The sequence below is a fragment of the Pelmatolapia mariae genome, linkage group LG13 (assembly GCF_036321145.2).
Source record: "Pelmatolapia mariae isolate MD_Pm_ZW linkage group LG13, Pm_UMD_F_2, whole genome shotgun sequence".
Classification (NCBI taxonomy): domain Eukaryota; kingdom Metazoa; phylum Chordata; class Actinopteri; order Cichliformes; family Cichlidae; genus Pelmatolapia; species Pelmatolapia mariae.
Genome location: NC_086238.1, coordinates 13,791,136 through 13,815,903, shown reverse-complemented (window position 1 = coordinate 13,815,903; position 24,768 = coordinate 13,791,136). Strand labels below are relative to the sequence as shown.

Below are 24,768 nucleotides of genomic sequence, written 5' to 3'. Positions count from 1 at the left end.
CATCTTTTTTTTCCCACTCTGACACCCAGCAGCGGTAAAGTAGGGTTAAGGAGACACATGGAGGCTCAGAAAAGATGTTAGCTTTTAAAAGTTTTTAGTGTTTCATAAGTGGCTGATGAGACATTTATTGCATAAGCTAGGGAACACATTAGTCCACAAATACTTTTAATTAAATCATTAAAGAGTTATAGTGCTTTCATTTATCCCTATAAAAATGTAAGTATAAGGTCCACCCCTCTCCTTCCCCAAGGGACGCCACACTAATTACACCACTGTACAGATGCACTGGGTGGTGTATGATATTTATCATGTGCTGCTCTGGAGTTATTGTGTGGATATTAATACACTCACATGAATACAAACAGGCAAAAAAGGAATAAAGTTAAATACTGAACTTCAAAGAAGTTCTAAGAATCTAAGTTAAGGATCTTGGCGATGGCAGCAGAAAAACACACAAGAATTTATTAAGGAGAAGAAAGACCACACACCACACATCCAGGAGTCGCATGCAGTATCATTTGCTACTAAGCTCCCTGCAGCATTTCTGCTTCAGGAAAGTCTATAACATGTGTGGGATTATTTGTAGTCAGTAAAAAAGCTGTTAGGGGCTTATTTCCACAAATATCTTTCTGATCAGTGATTCTTCTCAGGCTGCCCAGCCAGTGATTTTGTAGAACTGTGCCAGAAATGTGTGAGCTGTCTTGGAACCTCTTGGCTCCATTATGAAAGTGTAACCTATACAGTTTAATGACCTCAGCTGGCCCATAAAGCTCAAGCAAACTGCAGTATTACAGTGTCCAAGGGCAACCATATCATTACTCTTATAATGCCAACAGCTGCAGGAATTGTTGTTCTCACATTAAGATGACCAAAAGAGTCTGAAAATCTGTGTGTCTTAGCTAAAAGTGCCCACAGCCATCTGTAGACATCTCCGAACATGCAGCATGTTCAGAGCATATGCACATACCGGATGCCCACAGATGGATAAAATGGCGAGTATAACAATAGTCCACACACACAGGTTTCAGTAAAATATGTCTGGGTCAGGAAGAAACCTTATTGATGCAAAATTGAGCAAAGTTACAAAACACTTCAATACATGGCACTGTGCATTAGCATCTTTATCAATACTACTGCTACGGCTGGTGCTTTTCTTGTGCACTGTTGTGTAACAAAATAGCTTTCGCTGGCTCCTGTACAAGTGGAGAGAGCCGTGCCATTAAGTGCTATTCCTTATTTCACAAATCAAGGTTCCCGAGCAAATAAGTCGTCCCACAGTGAGCTTAACGGATATAGATCCAGGATTAAGCCATATTCCACATTCAGGAATAATCCTGTTAACTGACGATGCATAAACAGCTTCCACAACGATCTTCGGTAAAATCGATCCCTAAATTCAATGTAGTATCTGGTGGATATATGTGTGTTTTTCTTGTCTTGTTATGCATTAGCTGTGTTTTTCTGAGAATAGAATCAAAATCCCACACCCCCTCTTTCCACTCCATGATATACTGCAAGGTATTCTCAGTGTAAGATATAGAGACAACACCCTTGTACCAGCATTACTGTAAGTAGTTGGCTGGCCTCCCAAAGCAGAGGAGATTAACACATGCATCTGAGATGCCACATTTGATAGTCAACAACCTAACTGATGACAATATCACACAACACAATATGCAAGGGAATAAATAGCAACTGCAGTGAAATAAATTGCAAACACGGTCATTTTCTCAACCCTTCGGGAACGAGACTGGACTAGTAAAGAACAAAACAAGCGCTGTGTCAATCTGAAATGTCATATGAAAGATATCTGCATTTTTCTTGCCCTCTGAAGTTTCCCGTGAATTGCTTGTCACTCTTGAGTCCTAATTTTTACCCAGGGAGGCTGTACATAATTACATGTTTTCACAAATGCGCATGAAGTTATTCAAGTCACTTGTTTTTCACTCAACAGTGAAGGACTTCATTAAGAAGGTGCAACTGAGGCTCACACATGCAAGACATCTTCTGAGGACAGACAGCCCAAACATCTAGCCGGGATTGCGATTGCAGTGGCAAGGACATGATCTCTTGCTGGCGTCCCACTCGGGAAAACTGCCAACTATGTCCGGTGGGGGCACACGGCCAAGCTAGAAATGCCGCTGGTTGGACCTGAACTTTGGATATCGGTAGCAGTACCGAGCAGGCACCCACTTGATATTTAATTCGATTTTGATTTTGCTTTGTTTTCTGTGTTGCTCTGATGAGGTCACCACAAGCAGGCCAGTAAATCAATCCAATAATGTTAGAAAATAATCTCAGAGAGGGGCACTGACAGATTCCATAAATCACTTAATCAAATGAGCCATCTGCTATTTAAGCATCTGTATACCATACAGCAACACAAACTCAATTTGTAACTAAAACATATCTTTAAAAAAACCAAAAACGTAGAGCCCGTGTTCCTCAAAGCTTTAGTCACAAGTGTGAGGGCAAACCAACACTGAGGAGTGTTAGCTTTGCAAGTCATTCAGTGAGTGACCTACCTTGGGTCCTGCGTTTCCTGCGGGCCCAGCCTCCCCTGTGTTCCCCTGCAACAGGAACAACACAGGGAACTGTTAGTGAAAGGTCTCTCGTTCACACATTAGTGAATAGCTTTATGAACACTTGTCATTTCATCAACGATCTCGCTCCTACAGCTGCTCCAAGAGTTCTTGCTGACACACTACCTCAGCAGCTGCAGATCCGGATACTGTTTCTCAACAACTGGAACGTGCATATCTGAACCCCATTAGGAGTCATCATATTGTTTTAATTGTATTATTTTTAGAAAGTTAGACAAGACAGGGCAAAAAAGGAAGAGAAGTTTAAGTGTCTTGAGGGATATACTTTTATAGACAGTAAAGACAGACTGGAGAGAGGATAAAAGAAAGGGGTACTGTCCGCAGTGCTGCTAAGAGGAGAGGCTGGACTGTTATTTAGCAAATTAAGCAAATGCAGAACATGCTGCAAGCTAAGAATCTAATTAAGCATAATGTCCATTCATTGTGACATCTTCATTACGAGCCCTGTTTGCTGGCTCTCAATAGGTTTGTTTGGAAAGTACAAGAAAATGTTGCTAACTTAACAAATGAATTGCTTTCTAGGCTGGAGGATAAACGATGAGCCTTATTATTGCATCCATTATTCTGAGCATGTCCACTCTACCTTTTAAAAATACAAAACATTTGATAATTCACTGGTCATGTGAACAATTGTAGCATGTTAAGCATTCATATTAGGCGCAAGACATTCATGCATTGTCTATGGTATGTACATTTCACAATGCTGTCACCCATTCATTCTTCACCCACTAAAGTTTTGTTTTTACCCACTGACACGAACCTTTTAAAAAGCTAATAATAGTACAACACTGATTATTACAATAGGAGCAATGAAAGGTTTTGACAGCCAATCAAAGACAAGTGTTAGTGAAATAATAAACCATCTTGAGTGAAATTCCTATTATAACTCACTTTAGAGGTAGAATGGGTATAAATTGAATTAGGGGGTACTAATTGAAAACACAAGCCATAAGGGCATGAGAATTGTAAACGGTGCAAAACAAATTATGGGTATTGTAAAAGGGAAAGAAGTTTTAATTTCGCCATTACGCCTCTGTTTTATTTATTTATTTATTTTTTGAGGAAGTACATGCAGGAGCTGTAAATCTAGTAATACCAGGGTTTATGTGCAAGGCCATAGAAAATGGATTTCCTTTCAAGTAAGCTGCATTCTTATAACCCACTACTTATCTGTTTAATTTCCTGAGGGATTCTGGATTAATCATAGCAGTTTAATCCCTTTGCACTGCATTAGAATCCTCCATCAAATTCTCACTGTAATGCGGGATAGTACTTTCTGTCGGAGTAACACAGCAAAAGTAATCCCCACCCATTTTCCCAAGAAACCCTCTGTGTAGGTCACGATGATTGGCCTGCACTTCTCATTTTGGTTGTTTAAATGTTCTAAATTGCCCAGATGTCTTTGATTAATCTCTACAAAGTCAATCTAAATTGTTAGTAAGTATACAAACTATTTTTAATCTTATACAGAAGGAGAATCTCAAGTCTCATAAGATTACCTCAATAACAGAGTTTTCTATAACTTTGTTACCTCTTGTTAAATGTATTGTAATATAAATCAGAGTTTCTCAGTGTTTAATTGTCCCATGAATACTGGGCTAGCAATATGACATCAACATGTGGGTCTTGCCAAACTAAACAAAGCGTTTAAGAAACCTATAGGTCAAGTTTTTATTATACTAATGTATAATTCCTTTCATAATTTTCCCATGATCTGAACATAAATTCCTATCTGGAATCGTGGAGGAGCTAAAGATTCCTTACAAAATCCTGTCAGAGGCAACAATCAGGACGGAGAAGCTTGTGTTAAAAGCACAGAAACACAAAGGTATCCTGTATGCAAGTCTTTACATCAGTCTTTACACAATGTGTAAATGTTGTACCTCCATACACAAAACAATTTACTTTCATGGCACCAACTTTGTAGTGTTATATATAGGAACAAGCAAATAATATAATAGGAAAACAGTTGGTGAGATGAACTATAATAAGCCGTCATCACATGTGATAAATCTAACACTTAAGAGCAGATAATAATTTAATTGCAAAGTGTGGTGGCATCACATGAAGCAGCACTTTTTTTCCCCCTTAAACAGCATGTGGCGTATTGTTGTGCACGTAACAAAAAAGCAGAAAATAAATTGCTTAGGGAAAGGTACTTTTGCATTTTAAAAGCCCCTAAAAAAATTAGTTTGGTGAATATTTATTCAGTTTTACAGATATGCACAAGTCATAAGTAATGATGTCTCTTAAGACTGAAGCTATGGAGCCAAGGATTTGTAAGTTGGTAGCTACATCTCTTCAACACTTGCACTTCTCCCTCGCTTCCTTTAGGTTTCCATAATGAAAATCATTCTGAACCTTTGAAGCAGGCAAAGCCCTCCACTGCGCAAAATGAACTATGATGGCTCAGACTGCACAAACACTGCCCCATTGCTTGTGAAAAATCACACACTGAAACACACAACCTACTCTATCTCATAACAAATGGAAGTTCTAAATGTTGGCTTAACTTAAAATAGATTTTTGTAAATTGGATATTGAGTTTGTACAGAAATGATTCTCAGAAAGCATCCTGAATGTGGTCTGACAACGCAAACCTTCAGCTCTTCTAAACATCTAGCTCCTGTAAGTCCACTCCACCAGGGAGAAACAGGTAGAAACTGGCCTTAGAAACTCAGGGATCAATGAGAATTAAATATAACTTAGAAGAAGTGAAATGCTACCATAATATACCAGACAGATGAATCTACAACAAGGCCAGTGTAAATAAGATAAAATAAATGAATAAATAACTATCAAAGCATAATTAACATTATAAGATCAAACTGCCACTGTTTTTCCCTCACTTGTTTTTGAAAAGGAAAACCAGTTTTGCCCAGTAATCAGTTGTGATTAAATATCTACTGGTAGTCTTGATGATTCTGTTCCAGCTTGTGTAGAAAGGTTAGCTACTGTCAGTGAATAGAATACAGTGTACACTGTTTGACATCACATGTAGATCAGCCTGACAAATCAGAATCATAACTCTTACAGTTTCACAAATAACTTGCTAGAAATCACATGGGTGACCAAAACTATTGATCGTCTGTCAATGTGTGGTTTGTGGACTAATTAAAACTCCAAATTAGCTACATTAGTATATGCTCACTGGCAGCTTGATTAGCTACACAGTGCTAGTACTGGGTTGGACCCTTGTGCCTTCAGAAAAGCCTTAATTCTTCACGGTATCGATCTAACAGCACAATGGAAAACTTTAACATAGATTTTTGTCCATATTGACACGATGACATCACTCTGTTGTTGCAGATTTGTTGGCTACACATCCATGATGTGACTCTCTTGCTTTACCACATCTCAAAGGTACTCTATTGGAATGACATCTGGTGACTGTGGAGGCACTTTAAGTACATTCGAGTAAGAGAATTCATTGTTATGTTCAAGAAACCAGTTTGAGATAATCTAAGCTTTGTGATATTGCACATTATATTATATGCCATCAGAAGATGGGTACACTGTGGATATGGTCAGCAAAAATGATGCCTATATGGGGCTGAAAATGTACCAAGAAAATATTGTCCATTCATCACCAGCCTGAACCATTGATAAAAGGCAGGATGGATCCATGCTTTAAGTTAGTTATTCCAAATTCTGACAATTTTCCAAATGTTGCAACAGAAACTCATTAGACCAGGTGACATTTTTTATATCTTCTATTTTCTGATTTTGGGTGACCCCATGTGAATTGTAGTCTCAGTTTTTCTGTTTTTTAGTTGAGTGGTCCCCAGTGTGGTCTTCTGATGACGTCGCCCATCTGCTTCAACGTAACTTCAGAGAGTTCAGAGATGCTCTTCTGCACACACTGGTTGGTCAGCTTAAAGCAGTCTGGCTATTCTCCTTTGACTTGTGAGATCACCAAGGCATTTTGATCCACAGAATAGCTGCACACTTGACATTTTCTCTTTTTCAGACCATTCCTCACAAATGCTGTAATTTTTTAAGGGTTTACAGGATTTAAAATCCCAGCAGATGAGCAGGTTCTGCCTGTTTGGCACTACCGACCAGATCTCTCAAACCAACAATGTTCAAAGTAAATTAAACCACCTTTCTTCCCCATTCTTATAATTAAGTTCTAACAGCAGGCTGTGCTGACCATGTCTGCACACCTAAATACACAGATCTGCCATGTTGCTGCCATGTCATCAGCTGATTAGATTTTTGCATCATTAAGTGGATGAACAGGTATACCTAATAAAGTGTCCAGTGTGTGTATCTTACTGTCAGTACACAGATGGTTTAATGCTGCTATAGCTGAAGTATTGATTTCAATTGTCATCTGCATATGAACAAGCATTAAACTTGAATTGAAGATTATATTTTTATTGAAAATGTTTTTTGTAGCTCTGTGTCACACTAGAAACCTGTCAGTGTGTACCCCAGCGCTCACCCTACGGGAGCGGGGATAGGCACCAGCTCCCCCGTCCCTGAATTAGATAAGCGTAAGAGAGTGGATGGATGGATGTTTTTTGTGTGTTCTGCACTTTGAGCAGCTAATTTACTACATCATAGCATGAATAAAAAGTGATTGAAGAGGTGAATAAAAAGATCAAGAAAAAAAGGTGAAAATAGAACTACACTAGAAATGTAACTGAAGTGTGCCTGGCTCTTAGTTTAGCACATGTATAAGTTTCTATTCAATGTGGCTGCTTATTGTCTTTCTGGCAAAAAAAAAAAAAAATCACATTTATCTGATCAGCAGTCGCAACAGCTGGTCTAATATAACTACCAAAAAATCACCAGGGTTCTTTTTAGCTTCTGCTTTTAATAACGGTGGTGTGTTAACTGACTGAACGAGACGGCTTAGTCATGAATGTGTGGCCCCTGATCATGTCTTTGCTTAACGCCATTGATTTAGTGTTCAAGCCAGTAATAGGATTTGTTATAAATTTTGTTGTTCAGTCAGTAAACAAATCTTGCCAAGTATTGATTTGTTGAAAACCTGAAATTAGATTTCAGGTGTTAACAGTATGAGTAACTGAGTCATAGCGCACAATGTGGCCTGCAGAAAAATAATAACAATAAAAAAAGGAAGGGCCCTGGGTAAGAAGCATGTTCAAATTATTGTGGATTCATTTGTAGAGAGATAAAAGAAATGTGCGAAAGTGCTATTTGGACATCATTTAGGTACCAGGTTAACACTTACTGGGACATTATATGGCTATTTTTTGATGTAACAACAGCACTGACAACTTGCACAGTGCCTGCTATACTGCAAACTGAACCAGCAGCCTGTTACATTTTACCCACTTTAAATACCCACACCAATTACCAGAAACTAATTAATCACCAGCACTTCAACCACATTCCAAATGCACAGACACATTACAGCTTGAGAACCGATCTCTGCTGGGTCATTTAAGAATCATTAGAGGCCAATTATAGCACATCAACATATTTGATTAGAGCAACCTGTTTTCCTTTCCTTCTTTCTTTCTTTCTTAAACAAAGCTAGTTTAAAAATGATATTTAAAATGATCTCTGGCTATTTTAAACATCAGCTAACAAAATAAAAAGCTCAAAAGTTAAAAGGATTAAGCATCCATGTCTTTATTATTTATTATGTATCTGTTCTAACAATAACAGATGTTCAGTGTCTCCAGATTTCCAGTGACATTGTGACAACTGGCATGCAAAAGTGACGAAATATAGTCCTTTGTACTCTGCAAGAAAGAAAAACAATCTATAATCATATGCTTGCACACAGGCAGTACATTTTTGGTGCTGTTCAAAGGATTACCAGCACTAATCACGATGCCACTTTAGCAGCAGTAACAACTCACGGTGTAGAAAGCTCAAAAAAGCCCAATTACAAATTCCAGAGTTGGATGCTAAAGGTATAAATGATTTAAAATGATGCTTTTGTGCCTTGCAGAAATGACTGGTTTTCACGGAACAAAAACTCTTACAGTCATCCTACATATCTTAATCCCACAGCCACATCATGGTAATTAGGATACTGACCCCCAAAAGCCATATAGTCTTATCAGGCGTACAGTACCACCACCTGCTCGTCCCTGTGAATTCTTTTCATTCACAGCTTTCTCCCTTTTGTCACTTTTTAACCTTGTACAGGCAGCTAAAAGGGGATTTGACTCTCCAAACAATGTGATTTGTCTAGGGAATAATAACACTTTTTGTCTCGGTATTTGATGGTTCCTTCATGTTTTTCTTGTCCTCCAACTGACACGACACCCACAATTTTCAGTGACTGGGCATTTACAATTTACATTTCCACTTGTCTATTGAGCTGTCATGAATCTTTTTTTTAAACTACACCAATTTTCAAGTGATTGAACAAATCTATGATTTACCAATTCACACTGCTTGGGATATTTGGGAGAAAATGTGAATGCTTGCAGGTAATTGCACAGTAGCCTCTCCAAAGGACCTTGACTGAAGAACATGGACTTTGCTCGGCATTCCAATATAGACATTCCCCTCTGAAAGAAAGCTCTATTTCTCTTCCTCTAACAATGAAGTATAAATGTGTCCTACGGGGACTTGCTGTCTTTCTTGACATTTAGACCTTGTAGCTGTCCTGGAAAACCAGCAACACTGCCCAGAAAGCAAACCCACAGCTGCAGCTAAGAGTATCTGAGAACAAAACTATGGTCATTTGCAACAAAGGTGCTGAACACAATGCTGGCAAGATCAAGTTGAGACTTCTGTGAAATCACTAACATCTCCTGAACAACTCCATTTTCCCTTGAATAGATGTCAAGACAAACGCATTTATCAAAAAGCACTAAAAATCTGGCCCTTACCTTTTCCCCTTTATCTCCTTTTTGTCCTGGCAGTCCAGCTACGCCTGGAAGACCAGCATCTCCCTGTGCACACATAACATGCAGGACTGAAACTATATGTAGACACATTTATATCAACAGCATGAATCTTTTAACATACAGTTGCAGTCAGCAGTTTACTTACACACATCGTGGGTATGAATCCCATGGTAATACTGGGCTTTTAATGATTTCTTCGAAATGTTCTTTTTACCAGGGTGGAAGAATTGTGCAGCATACATCTTTAATGACTTTAAAAAAACAACAATTGGGTGCAAAAGTTTGAATTTATTTGGGATTTTCTCCAATTCACACAGAATCAAAGCCTACACACAGCCTCAAATATCCACAAATAGCCACTTGATTAAATGTCCCTTAGGAACTTGCACCTCGACCAGATGCTTTTGGCAGAATCCTGACTGGTTATTTGACCACTCTTCTTGGCAGAATTGGTAGAGTACATTTAAAGTGGTTGATGTCCTGGTACAGACATAGTGTTTAGGTAGATTTACAATAAGGCTGAGGTCGGGGCTTTTGGGAGGCCATTCCAAGACCTTAATGTTAGCTGGCTTTATCCAAAACCTTGGACTTTCCCATTTTTGTGGTATTTGTCCGTTTTTTTATGCTGGCAAAGAGAAACTACCAGTTGTAATCAATCACACTATTAGTGAGATGTCAATAGGACTTGGCTTTGTCAAGTCAAAAGACACTGTAAGCACCACCTAACCCAGATTTGTGTTTTGTGAATATATTTATATATTTGAGCTTGTATGTATACTTTTCACCTTATGTGGATGAAAGAAAATCCAAAATAAACTGAAACTTATGCACCCAATTCTTGTTTTTTTAAGTGATTAAAGATATATGATGTACAGTTATTCCAACTTGGAAAAAAGAACAATTCAAAGAAACTTAAAAAGCCCCAAATTACCACGACATTCACGTGCATGATGAGTGTGTTTAAGCATCTGACCATAACTGCATTTGAAATAACAGAAATATTACTTCTGTTTTGCCAGTAAAGAAATACAAGTAATATACTGCACCTGCAGTAAGTGATGATGTTTTTAGTCATATGTTACTTAAAAATATAATCTTTTTTTTTACTATCCGAGTATATTCCAGTATCTCATATCTATTTCCACTGATAAAAGACATCACCTTGCGGCTGTACCGTCTTAGTTTGTTATTGAAGGTAACATTAATATCTGCAGGTGAAAGAATTCTTTACAGCTTCACAGATCTATTGCACAGTGCATATTTGCCATGCTTGGGAGAATTATAGCTGCATTTGTAAATACATTTGGACTGTAATGTGTTTGGTTGGCATTGCAGGAAAATAGTTTTTGATATAAATGGTGTTTAACCGTCTCTAGAATGCCCATATCGGATTGAGTACACGTGGCGTCAAATCAAATGCTGGCTCAGTTTCAACAGCCATTACATTCACTCAATTAGAAGCCCCTGTTGGGTTGAATTGAGTGTACCTTTTCAGCTGGACAGTGGCATCTGTCAATGGACTGTGGGGCTGGCTGAGACAGCATCAAGGGGATCTGAGCTGTAACCAGGGGAGGGGCAGTCCCATTAAATGTCCTCTCGGCTCCACACTGGATCAATACAGAAATTTCACTACTTAGACGCTTTCCTTTGTGTTCTTGCTTCAGGGCAAAATAACAAATCAAGCCACTGTCATGTGCAGCACACTTCACCCAGATAACCTTTTTATGCTTATGTGAAGCTTACAAACTGTCATAAGCGCTTCTCAAGGTTGTGAGAATTCTCTAAGAGTAACTTTACACTGACATGGCAGGATGCTTAGGGAGAGATGCAATGACAAGAGTTCAAAGGTCACGCCTCCATTTGGACTCACCGTAACATTAGCTCTTAATGATTTTATGATGATAGAAGTTCTATCTTATTACATTTCTAACTGGGGCTGCGCGTTCTTGTGGATGACACAAAAATCTTCTTACACTTTTATGTAATGGTTAAAGTTGAGCCGTACAGTATGTGGCACACGATTACCAAGAAGCTTAAATGTCTTTCACTTTTTTAAAGAAAAAAAGTCACCTAATTGATTTTCTTACTTGTGAAATGCATAACAAAACACAAATGTCTTTTTTTTTTTACAGCTCATTACCCTTTAGTCTTTATTGTAAATAAAAATAATAATAATAGTAAGTTCAGTTGTTTTCTGAGGCGTTAAAGCATTTTACCTTTGGCTCCTGGAGCTCACAGCAGTTTTCCAGCTCAGCTATGTAAGGGTCACAGTAGATTAGAAATTGTTTCAGTTCAATCTGTGGAGACAATCACAGCATTATTCAACACTTTCGTCATCTCGTCATGCTCCTCTTTTAACTGACAAATGTCCACACTTCACTGGCTCAGACAGCACAATTTGTTCACTTGTCAGCTACTGTAGCCATAATGTCCCAACGCTGCAACTCCTGTCGCCTGCAAAACATCTCCAAAGCACCACATTAAAAACATAACATATATTTTTAAAATGCTTCAACTTCCGCATGACTTGCAACTGGTTCAGAGGAGAATTTGAAACCTATGTTGTTGGGTTTTTTGAGGTGTAGTTACTTATACTATTATCAGTCACAAAGGATAAAAAGTCAGCTGTTAATCCTTCTTAAGCCAAGGTCTATCCAGAGGCACGGCTGACCTAATGGCAAGGCGACCTTTTGTTGTTTTTGGCACTTTGGCCACCTCCGGGGCTGAAAAATGAAGCCAATACAGAAGTGCCAACAAATGCAGTTCACTGAATAGTCACTTCAGGCTGACTCCAAAAGCAACCCAACAGACTCCAGCGCTAAAGTGCCTGACTTGAATAAACATGAATAAACATGGTTACTGCTCAGCACAGTAAACATGTTTCTTCTCCAGTAGTGCATTATTGAATAAAAGTGAACAAATATGCTCTTTTTAACTAATTTCCCACTTTTGTAAAAGCTGTACAGGAGTTACTTTGTTTATAGGTCACCCATTTGCATTAAAAGCGCTGCTGCTGCTGCTTGAAGTGACAGGTGGGTGCAGACTAGGCTGCTAGTTGTCTGCTAACTCTACTCACACAGGTGGACGTAACTGGATCTCTGGACTGTGTTTCTGGTGTTAGTAGCCTTTGGATTATTTTTAATTCATTTATCTGAAAAATGATATGGCTTGCTGTGTGGTTAAACTTTACTAAAAGCCTGTCCAAGAAGTTTTTGCTCCAGTTCTGTTGAGTGAATTTCATGTATTTTATCTGTTTGTTTAATAGCAACCCAATCGTCTATAGATGTAGCTTGCTAACCATTCTTGCTAGTGCTAGCTAAAAAAAAAGGCTCCCTCCTCTCATGCAAATGATTAAAAAAACAAGGTGCCGACAGCCGAAAAACAAGCTTTCAAAAGGGGACATTAAAAGCTTACACTACAGTAGAAGCATCCATCTATTATAGTATGGTGGAAAAGTCATGAGCCACCCCTCATTTTTTCGTTTTGCTAGGAAAATTGGAAACAGGTACAGTGATTCATTAAAAAATGTGCAAACATACGTGGAAATATAGTTTATAATGCAATATATTATTCAAATGAGCTGGAGAGTCAATATTTGCTATGACTACCACTATTATTATTTAATCTTCAGCACAGCCTGAAGTCAAGCTTACTTGTAATTTGTTGAAGTACTGTTCAGGAATAATTCTCCAGGCTTCGTGAAGGACATACAAAGCTCTTCTTTGAATGTTGGTTGCTTTTTATTATGTTCTCATTCAAGATCATCCCACATCATCTCATATCATCCCAGTACTTTTCTGTGTTCATGATTCCATCAGTTTTGACAAGATCCCCGACACCACTGGTTGAAACTGTTACAGAGCCTCCACCATGTTTTACAAGTGATTGTAGACATTTGCTGTTGTGCTTTTCTGCAACCTGCTCCATAAATTTGAACCCCAAAAATTAAAATTTGGATTCATCACTCCATAAGACCTTTTGCCACTTTGTGGCTGTGTATGTAATTTAGCATAGCTAAGCCTTTTCTCCCTGTTCCTCTTCCTTGGCCATTTCTGTTGAGGCTTCAGTGAACCGTAGATGGATCAACAAATGGGCCAGATGCATCTGTCAGATCTTTGTTGCTTTCCCCCTCTATTTCTTAAGGGCATGACTTTCAGATCATGTTCATCTGTTGTAAATAGCTGTGCTTTCCAATTGTCCAGTTTTCTGAAATTATCTGGTTCTTTGGGAATCACCTTATTGGTGCAAAAACAATATTTATGCCTGTCAAACGGGACTATTTGACAGGGATTTTAAATGGGGGAAAAATATGTGTTTGCCACCAATCTGCTAGAAACAAAGTACCTAAAGATATTTTTTTAAATTGGTTCTTTCCCAAATTGTCTATTATGTGTAGACACAAGATTGATTTATGATTTAAGTGTCTTGACAAGTAAATAAAAAAATCCCCTGAAGTTACAAGGAGTGGACTGAAAATGAATGAAAAAGTATCCAATGTCCAAACAAAAACTCTGAAAGACCTTCAGAAAGACTGAAGAGCAATTGCTCGAGCCTGTCTCACTGGGAACAAAATATAAAGAAATGAGGAGTGGCCCAAGAGTTTTGCACAGCACTGTATGTGTTGAGTCTGTCATGAACATATGTAAAAACTGAAGACTTAAACTGATTAAGACGCACCTGACACATGTTTTGAATGTTGTTTGAAAGCAGTAGGGGGTGCTTTCATATTGGATAAGTGAACATATTGAATAACAAACTGCTAAATTTGCAGTTGAGAAAAAAAAAGTGCTCCACACATGTTTATCATGGGACATACATCTACAGGCCGTCCATCCTCTATTCGTGTTGTGATCAGTGTGCGCCCACTGAGGTCAATGCTGGCCCTCTCATCAGTCGCTCTTCTTTCTATTAGCTTGCAGTCCATGTAAATGGAGACGGCGTTGGTCTGTACAGAAATGCTCAGCTTGTGCCACTGGCGATCAAACAGGGCATGGAGGTCACGGCTTTTAAAAGTGTAGCGGAGAGTGTTCCTCAGCAGGCTCTGGAAAGAAAACTCCACCACCTTCTTGTCGCCGTCAACCACAACATTTACCTGAGATGTAAAGAAGAGGACTGTCACCACACCATATCTGTGTACATACTCAAACTATTACACACAATTAAAATATATATTGGCACTAACCTGACTGCCTCCTGACTGATCAAATATCTGCCAAAGATACCACCGATCTTTTTTTGTAGTTCTTCTTACCCGCCAGATGGAGACAAGGGAGTACTCACTTGGAAGCCCATTTGGAAATATCAGTCTAAAAAGAACATCAGGAACAGTTACATTCCAACAGAGCACCAATATTAAATTTAACTTTGAAATAGTTTTAAAAAAATTGAATAACAGTGTCCGGTTTAATTTTTCAGTGCAGAATGTAAGGCACTTTAAAGCTTTCAGGGACTGAATAATGAACCAGCCAATCAGCTTCAGTGATCAATATAATTTCAGTATCCTCTTGCTGCAGAGACATCCACATAAATAAGCCTGACAAACTTAATTCCATTTAGCTTGATGTATTTTATACAGGCTTCCCTGTCACTCAGATGGATGAAAGCATATAGACATTGATCCAAAGTCACAGAAGTCAATCTTTTACCTCGCTGACATACGACGCACACGCACAGTTACAGAGGGTTTATGTCTATGACCTCAGCCACTCTGTAAAGTCAAATAACACACCTTTCCTTTCCTCCAGCAGAAGAAAAATGCACAGAAAAAAAACTGGAATATATAAGAAAAACAATATCATATTTCAAATCATACCCACTCCCAAATGATTTACATCTTATTCACTAACTCATTGCTCAGCCCACACCCTCACTCTCTTTCACTATTTTATACGTTGTGCTAAAAAAAACAAAAACAAAAAACATTATATCCTTCAAAATACTATAACCTATAACCCAACTCCACACTCAAATTAACAGCCAAAAGTGGAAGAGCATAAACATAATAAATCAAGATCAGCAAAAATAATAATAATGCAATGATAAGGTCATTGAGAAGGCAGAGCACAGCCTGGGGGAGGAAGCGAGAGAGAGTGTTTCCTCAGACAGGTTGGAAATTAGTTTTCACTCCAATATATCATCTCCTATTCTCTCAGAGCTTCCTACCCTCTTCTATTGTGTCCCTTGAATTCTTTGAGATTTTTTTGGTGTGCACGGTACATGACTAAAATGATAAATGCGCCAAGTTAAAGCTCCTGAAAAATCAAATGCTTCCGTGAGGGGCCGAGGACTGGGAAGGTCATTTGTTGCCTAAGGGCTAAAGGATTATTTCAGCAGCAATTCAATATCAAAAGTGACGTGGCAATTTATAAAAGTGAGATTCTGAAAATAAATGCAGTGCAGAACATTTTAAGGCTGCACATACAGTACCTATTTGTACTAAATGGATTACACATCATTATTAAGGAGCAAGAAACATCATGAAATAAAAGAGAATTCTTATTTGTACCACACTTCACACCCTTTTTCACAAAGTTCTTTCAGTGGGCTGGCACAGTTCTCTCTGAGAGGCTAGAGGGTTAAAGGTCATGACGTTGTGTTGACTGCTATGGCTAAGTGGCTAAACCTGGAGTTCAGGGTTGGTTACCTTGACCACAGTTTAATTATTTGGTAAAATGCTACTCAGCATGATTTAGTAGGTGATAATGAATGAATTAAAAAAGCAAAAAAAAAAGAAGATTTCCATTTATTTCTACTGGTTCACTGCCAAAACAGCTTTTTAAAATCTCTGTATGTGATTACGTCAACCCTGACCTCGTGTTGACTGCCCCGGTGGTTAAGTGGCCAAATGTGGAGCTCTGTGTTACTTGTTTTGACATTGCTTGTCTGATTCTTTGGGAATGTGCTACTCTGCATGACTTAGAAGGATTTGCATTCAATTTCCCTAGTACACAGGCAAAACACTTTCACAATATACTGTAAGTGATCCTGCCAGCATTTTCTTTTACAAGTCCCATTTGAATAAAAATAATTTGTATTGGGAAATACACTTTGGAACAAAAAGAAATGCATTCCAGATCGCATTCATTAGTAAATCTTTGTTTCAATGCAAACCTTATAATGACTGTTTACTATAGGCTTGTATTTTACAGTGTGAAGAAGTAGGGTCTGGTTTCAAGCCAAAGCAATGGAACGTCCATAGCAGTAAGGGAGAGCAGAGGAAAAACACCTCAGAGTATTTCAATAGTTTTGTGTGTGCACAACCATAATAAGAGAAGCACACAAGATCACGCAGAGTAACACCCTGACACAAGAATTACATTCAGAGCTAATTCCATTTTTATAAGGAGTGATCATGTGCTTTCTGGAAACTGTCACCACTCTTGGAACGTGCTTTTGACTGTCTGCGTTGCTTGGCTGACACAATGGTTTGACAGAATTATCAAAGCAACACCACTTTTCTGGCAGGCAATCTTATGGAAGAGACTTAAGTAAGAAATTCTATCCAGGAAGAGTCTTTAAACTGAGCTGGAGGAATCAGATTGCTACAGCTGAAACAATCAAATCTCAAATGCAAGCCTAGTTGGCTCACGTCCTTATGACTGACATTCAATCTCTGCGCAGTTCAAAGTTGACTTAACCGTGTCAGTTTTTACCCTAGATCCATCATTCAAGCGCCAAATGGCTATTACTTCTTTTTCCCAGCGTGAGCCCACCTTTTGTGTTTACGTTCGGTAGAAGAGTTTTTTTTACTGCCATGGATTTGATCTAGAATATGGACATTTTACTTTGTACAGCTGAGGTGCATGAAGGTAGCTAGGTTTTGTAAGACGAGCTCATCCTCATTCCTATGGTGTCAAAGCCACTAGCGTCCCAGAAGTATCATTTGGCGTTTGTGGTGTTGTGGCAATAGTGAAGCAGCTTCTTGTCCAAATCCTAACATATGGACACTTGGTCAGAAGTTTAATGCACTGGCTGTGCTTAAAGCACAATTTACATGTAGGGCAAAGGTACTAAATGGGAGTAATTACTAATTACATGGTTTTGATAGCTCTACATAACCAAACAGCAAGTGAATGTGAAAGCAAAGAGGGCACTCTGCAACTTCCCTATTGGCAACCCAGGTAGAATGTAAACTAGTAAACTAGTAGACCACAGTAAGCCTGTATGATGAATAAGCTGCCACAACAGTTACAAATTGCTAAAACTGTGGGTTGCTAAACAAATCTCAGCATAAGCTACATTATAAAATTTTGCAGTCACATTAAAAAGAAGTGCTGATTAAATTCCTGTTTTGCTTGATTTGCATTGTTAACAAAAACACCCCAAAAAAGCTACAGTACCTGCTCGAAAGCAGAACTTGGTACCGATTTGAGCACAAAAATGGAGTCTATTGCAAATTCTACTGAAGCTTGAAGAGCTTGAGATGCTAAACTATGTACAATAATATGTAAGACAGACAGCTGAGAATCATTTAAACATATTTAAAATGTAGTCCATAGACCAACAAGCATTTCAGATGTGAGACACAAGTTAGTATATGATCCAAAGAGAGCCAGAGCAGACATAAATAAGCTATAAATATGCTGGGAGCAACTGCAACACTCTGCTTTAATACTCTATGGATGAATATGTGTTGCTTTTTGCCGGGCAAATGTGCTCCCTCACACAAATGTTCCACGAGTGTGTCAGCAGTGATCTATGCACCGTAATGTGTATTGTGCCAAGGAGTGGGCAGAACATCAGCCATATCTACGCATCTATTGCTGCATATGCTGCGAGAGGAGTGAGCAATGTTTTACTGGCTGTGGCAGGGGCACTGGGGCCTCCTGCTTCGTGCAATTGCCCTCGCTTTCCCTCCTCAGCTGACATGCAGTATCACCTGTCAAAGTACTTAGATAATTGGATATGAGAGGGATCGCAGTCCTGCCACTATAACCAATGACACTGTCAGCAGCGTCACCGAGAGGCAGCATCTTCTTGCACTATGGGCCCAGACTGAGTGAAGGGCTGAAGTGAATGTATTTTCAGCTGGTTGAGTGAACAGGGAAGCAGATCACAAATCACCTGGCTCAAAGATTTTTTTCACCCAGCCAGGGAGGGAGAGGGAGGCAGTAAATGTTTACAGTTGCATATAAAAATACTAAAAATATCCTGCCCTCCTGGAAGAATGACAAAGTGTTCTCTTTCACTGTTACAACCCGAGGACACAAAACAATGAATATCTCAGGATTCATTTTTAAAACCTCAGTATAAGTTATGCAAACCATCGCGCTTTCACTTATGTCCGAGATCTCATGTGATACAAATGTAAAAAGGGCAATAGGCTTTTATAAATACTATAAAATATGATGCTACTATACATGTCACATCAGCAGCAGCAAGGTGACACCACATCATGACCCTGCCAGATGACCGGGGAATAAAGGTCTTCAGTAAGTGAATGTGTCATTTAAATAGCCATTTTAATATTCCTGTCTTATTATACAAGCTTGGGACTTTTTTTTCCCATTCCTTTATGTCCCAGTTTTTGCCCTTATGAGATTTCAAGAATAAAATGCAATATATATTAATTCTGTTCAAATTATTCCCCATCTACCAGCTCACCTCACTGCTTGCCCTTATTAGCCAAGGCAAATAGAACTATTGCTCTGAGCAGGGTATATCTGGGTTGCCTCAGTTCAAGCCTTCTGTGAAATTCAGTTATGGCTACACTATTTATTTTTATTTAGATTTTCTTCAGCCAAATCCAAGAAAGCGAGCTCAAATTCTCATTATAGCCACCACAATAAAGACACACATTAGCAGTAAAATATCATAAGGTCCTGCAATATTTGAGTTATAAGAAATAAGCAGAACTTTATATTTGGAAGATGCACATGAAGGAGCCAGAGAGCAATAGCCTGCAGCTCAATACTGATCACAGCCTTGGACACACATTTTTATAGCATGGTTGCATTGTGAGGTTTTCTCCCAGTGAACAATGCGAACATAAATAATGAAGAATGTACACACACATGTACCCCTAGCACAGATGTGAATGCTACCTACTTTGTTGGCTTAATAAGTGGACTGCTTCCTAATCGAAATGATGGCAGGTCTTCTGCGATTGTTCCCTTTCGGAGAAGAAACATTTCTGTGAGATCAAATCCTGCGGGACAGGATTACAATGCGTTACTAGATTTGAACAAGCCGATGTCTACATCCCCACAAAGCCACCGTGTTCATTCAGTACCTACCTGTGATTTCCAGGGGACGATCTAAAACATCAGAAAACCTGTGTTCCTCTACACTCAGAGGGGGACATGAGCCATCTAGGGGAAAGCAACCGAGAAATTGTTTGTGTTGGGTGCAGATGTTCATTTATATTTTGAAGCACTTTTGACTAGGATTACGGAAAAGACAGTGAATCCATCACAAAATAATTTCCACAGTGCATTTCTTGTCATTTTTAAGGCAAAAACTTCTTAAGGCGAAAAAACACATCAGACCAGAAAAATCAGTTAAAAGTTGTTTTTGGTTTTTTTCTGTTAATCTTTAAAAGTTTTGCTAGAACATTAAAAAAAAAAAATATGAAGAAACGAGAGTGTCAGATCCAATTTCGAGACATGGCTAGACCAACTTCACAAAAAATGAAATGGAGATCAGCTTTATGCATTTTGATTGTTTTGTAACATATTTATCAATCAAAAGTTTGGATTCAAGTAAAGTCATTGCAAACAAAAACGGATGGAGATGGATTTGGACACAGACAAATGTCTATTATTATAATAGAGTCTAAATATTTCTGTCTACATCTTCTTCAAATTGACATTAATAAAAGATCAGAGTCCAGAGCTAGTAGTTTATTCGTAAAATATCACCATCAATCATCTTATTTTGTTAAAAGGAATATGCTGTTACGAGCAAAAAGTTGCAGACAACAAACACATGTACCTGATTGTTCGCTCACTGCCATCCCCAAAGCGCAAGGAATGGAATTTAAAGTCCAAATGAGAGCAGTCCACCTTAACAAGCAAATCATGGCTCTGGCTCTAGAAAGCAGTCCACCTGAAAACCTGGATGGAAACAGCATGGCTTTAATTTCAGCTTCAGTTTAGTTAAGTTAAACAATGGATAATACACTGTATTACAGAGAATAGCCCAAGAAAACAATGAGCCCATTTTATTATAAGCATGCTATTATGTTGGGTAACAGTATCTTTTAATTTATTTGGATTCATTTAGTAATCTAGTGTAGAAAGTTGTCTACATTCAAGTGAGGAAGAAATAATATACATACATCTGTCACATTTTAATCACTTCTTTTCATTATTAGAAACATGACTGCATTATATTATATGCAAGTTGTATTATTGCAGAATTGAATTCAGCACTAACATGTGCCTGATTTTCCTGCTTTACCTAACTCGCTTGTGCATTCAAATCTCCCTAAAGCCTTACTTTGGATTTATTTCCGTCACCATGGTGAAGCTGGCGAGTTGTTCGTTGTTTTGTTCTAATTAAGGTTTTCATACAGTGATGAATTCAGATGTTTATACCGCAGCAGTGTTTACGCTTAGCTATGTTTCTCTTTAAGTTCTGCTTACCCATTGAGCCAAGCTTCTCCATTTACAGCTTGTAATTCATTCAGTCTGTTCATCTACTCTCCTCTTTTTTAATCAATATTCCAAATTATATTTACAGTATGTGTGACAGTAATTGTACGATGGGTTTTATATGGGATTGGCTTCTTGATCATATTGCCACAGCCTTGATCTTTTATTTATGTAGTACTCAATCAACACTTTGTTCTTCAAGGATATCACATGCGAGTATCAAACCTGGAAACCTCCAGTTACAACTAAGTCCCCTGAACCATTTCACTATGCTGCCAAACAAAATCTTCTGGATTGCTCTCGTGCCATTGCAGAGGCGCCACACATTTTTGGGGTAGTCACACTGGATGGTGAGTGTTTGTTCCAAAGTACAGTCGGTAAAGCACCCTCAACTTTAGTGGGCTTTTCAGACTAACACTTTTAGAAACGACTAGATTGCTCTACCTGAAAAACTGGTGCGCTGCTAAAATAATGTTGACAGATGAACTCAGAAGGTAAAAGAATTTCGCATGGCTTTTTCAAAGACTTTCAAGGACTTCAAGTTGTACAAGTTAAAAAGAATCTGAATAGATGCACTTGAGGTACTGTGCATGATAAAATCTCATGTTTTATTGTGCTATATTAAAATTATGCATTAAAAGTATGAAGTGACCTCCTAATGAATAAGCAGTTTGGAGGATTTTAAATTTGTGGCAGCATAGTTGCAAAGACTTTATCTATTTCCATAATGGATGACAACTCTGAAGACATTCCTAAAAAAGATCTCAAAAGGCCCTAATACAGCTGCAGCAAATTAAAGTAATTCCAATATCTATCTTACAAAAAAGGCAATAGAAAGGAGTGCCATACATTTATATATACATACATAATTCCCATCCACCCTTCAAGCCTTCCCCCACTTGATCATAAAGTTTTACATGCAGGCCTACAGTATCATGGCGCTCGGTAATGAAGTGACCATGCCACTTACTACAGCCCGTCTATGCAAGCGTCACAGGCAGCACAGAGGTATCACATTCCGTGTCTGCGTGGAGGAGTAATATTATTCTGGTCATTTCTGCAAATGCATGCAACAGACGCGGCTCTGCAGGCGGACCCTGCTGTCGCAGTTACTCCACACCTTTACACATCGCAGTCATATTATCGAGGTCTGTGCGCGAGTTAAGCTGCAACTTTAAACCCACACGCTACCCCCGGTGCAGCAGCATGGTACACAGCTGCTCTATATCCGCATCAACTAAACGGACACAGGGGCAGTTTAAGGTAGTTACACGGAGGCTATGAGCCCGTATGTATCACAGGCACCAGGCAAAACCGTGCGCACTAAAGTTGTTCGATCCATCAGTCATTCAGCCACTTTCGCTCAGAGGCAATAACTCAGTGCAACTATGCAATATTCAAAGAAGCGTGTTTCTATGCGCGACCGCTGATTGGCTGTGGGCTTTTGAGCATTTTTTTTAATAAGTATGAAACGTAGCACTTGATATTCGTTCAGTGTTTAGAATATTACGTAATTTGCTGTTAACAAATAGGCAAATGTGGTGCATGTTTACTACTGCAGAGCTGCAAGCAAATCAGAAATAAGCCGATTCTAAGGCATGGGTCCCAGCACAAGTTACACGGATGAAGCCGGGAGTTTAAGTAGGAAAACAAATAAATAAAATAAAAAAACAAAAACACACTTTCATGAGAAAACATGCAAAATATGCTCGCTAAAAGGGGATTTTCAATAAATTCACAAGCTGATTTCTACATTAAGCCGTTTTTTTCTTCTTCTTTTTTAAAATTTTCGTTTACTATGAAATTAATTGGATCTATAAGTACTTACAGTATCTGACAAAGTTTCCTCTAAGGCGAAAACAGAGAAAAAAAACGCGACAAAAGCATAGTCCATGTGTGGATACGACCAGTCCGATTCCGGATTCCAGGACTTGGAAATAAAAGTCACAGTGGGATCGCCAGCCCGATCGCTGTCCTTATTAGTTGCACCGAGTGGCCCTCCCACTCTGTCATTATTACTGAAATGTTCACTGACAGAGAGTTCAGCAAACAAGACTAGCACACAGTCAAACAGCTTTGATATTCAGTAAAATAAATGCCCGGTTGCAGTTCAAACAAACTGTTATTAAAAGAGCCAGGTGCGGGTATTACACGGCGTTTGATGTATTATGATTTCATCAAAAATCCCCAATAAAGACCCTAAGCATGTGGCTTTACTTGATAGTAAGGTACTTTTATATTAGCAGTAATTAGAATTATCCAAGTCAAGCTTAAAAGTAAATATATGCAGAATACAAAACGTGTTAACGCGTATTCATGCTGATCCACGCTTACCTGGCTATTCATCAGTTTATAAAAAAGACGTTATGCTTTATTATAATGATGAGCAGGTTTAATAAAGGCAGCTTTCAGGGGCAGTCCCTGTGCTACAGCAACAAACTCAATCCACATACTATTTTAGTTAGAAGACCCAAATGCCATGTTGCAATACTATACTGCTATATGGTAGCCAACAACTTATGTTTCAAATGCAGGTTTGACAGGCTTGTGAGTGTAGACTTTATCCAAAACCTAGTGAGGGTTTGCTCATGTTTACCACTGTCTGAACAGAGTTTCATCACATCCATATTATTGTAATCTCTTTAGCAAAAAGAGCTGTTTTAGTTAAAAGTGTTGGTTGAATTAAAACTACTTGGTATCCTAAAGTTTTGCTTAAAGAAAAAGGTCAAGGCACCTGCTCAATACAAACAGGTGTTCAAGATCCACACATGTAATTGTTTAGACAGATGATTTTCGTGCACCCTCCCCTTCACCACAGGGCCACACACTCCGAGATACACATTCAAGCATTGTGCTAAAAAGAAACCGAGACAAGGGCTCGAAAGAAATGAAAATTCAAATGAAGCAGATGGCCATATTTCTTTGTTTTAGCACAAACATTTCTTTAGAGCTCCTGTAGTTCTTTTTATTTTGAATCACTATAAGAACTTTTCTCATCTCATGCTTAAAAGTGTGACTTGGTGTGTTAGCACTGGAGTCACAAGAATCCAAATGTTGGAAAATTGTTTTGTGACTGTTAACCCCCCTCCTCCGTCCTTTTTTTTTTTTAAAGAACTGATTTATTTTTAATCAGAAACAGGCTCTGTACCACCTCCAGTGTATGTGTGTGTGTGATCTGGGTAAACTTACTCTTAAAGTAAAACCAATAAATAACGAAATAATGAAAATGACAAGGAGCCTTAATGGTCCTTCAGGATACACTGCATTTATCAGAAATACACTATTAAAAGAGTTTGCATCAGTCAATTTGAATGTAAGCTCTTTGTTTTTAATGTTTCTATAACAATATTGTATTATTTATAACAATAATTTGGTCTTACTCAGGAAAAATGGTTGTTGCTGTGGTAACCTAAAGGTGTTACTACTGGCAAAGCATATATACATTCAACTATTCCACAATTTTTTTCTTTTTGGACTGCACCAGTTGCAAATAAGATTGCTTAAGTTTATGTATTGGTAGAGCTGAGAAATACAATCCACTGAGTCCTACATCTATTAGAATAAGGAAATAATACCGTTTACAGTTAAACAAATATGTACATATACATAAAACGTAACTTTAAATATATAGAATTAATTCACTGTTAATTACTCAGGTAATGTCTGGATTGCATACCTAATTATTGGCCAGATTAGAGATCACAAATGAGGCCGAGAACTTTTAATAAA

At 38.4% G+C, this 24,768-nt stretch overlaps 1 protein-coding gene across 1 annotated transcript in view; it reads right to left on the bottom strand.

Annotated features, from left to right (window-relative positions):
• Nucleotides 1-22,960, bottom strand: part of LOC134640357 (collagen alpha-1(XIX) chain) — a 100,476-nt gene extending 77,516 nt beyond the window's left edge. The window contains exons 1-10 of the mRNA XM_063492094.1: nucleotides 22,868-22,960; nucleotides 20,378-20,499; nucleotides 19,681-19,755; nucleotides 19,493-19,592; nucleotides 14,628-14,751; nucleotides 14,262-14,537; nucleotides 11,662-11,742; nucleotides 10,933-11,052; nucleotides 9,428-9,490; nucleotides 2,526-2,570 (exon numbers count right to left, since the gene is read on the bottom strand). Coding sequence (XP_063348164.1) covers nucleotides 2,526-2,570; nucleotides 9,428-9,490; nucleotides 10,933-11,052; nucleotides 11,662-11,742; nucleotides 14,262-14,537; nucleotides 14,628-14,751; nucleotides 19,493-19,592; nucleotides 19,681-19,755; nucleotides 20,378-20,465 — 972 coding nt within the window. The 5' untranslated portion in view covers nucleotides 20,466-20,499; nucleotides 22,868-22,960. The remainder of the gene's footprint in view (nucleotides 1-2,525; nucleotides 2,571-9,427; nucleotides 9,491-10,932; nucleotides 11,053-11,661; nucleotides 11,743-14,261; nucleotides 14,538-14,627; nucleotides 14,752-19,492; nucleotides 19,593-19,680; nucleotides 19,756-20,377; nucleotides 20,500-22,867) is intronic.
• Between the last annotated feature and the right edge of the window lie 1,808 nt (nucleotides 22,961-24,768).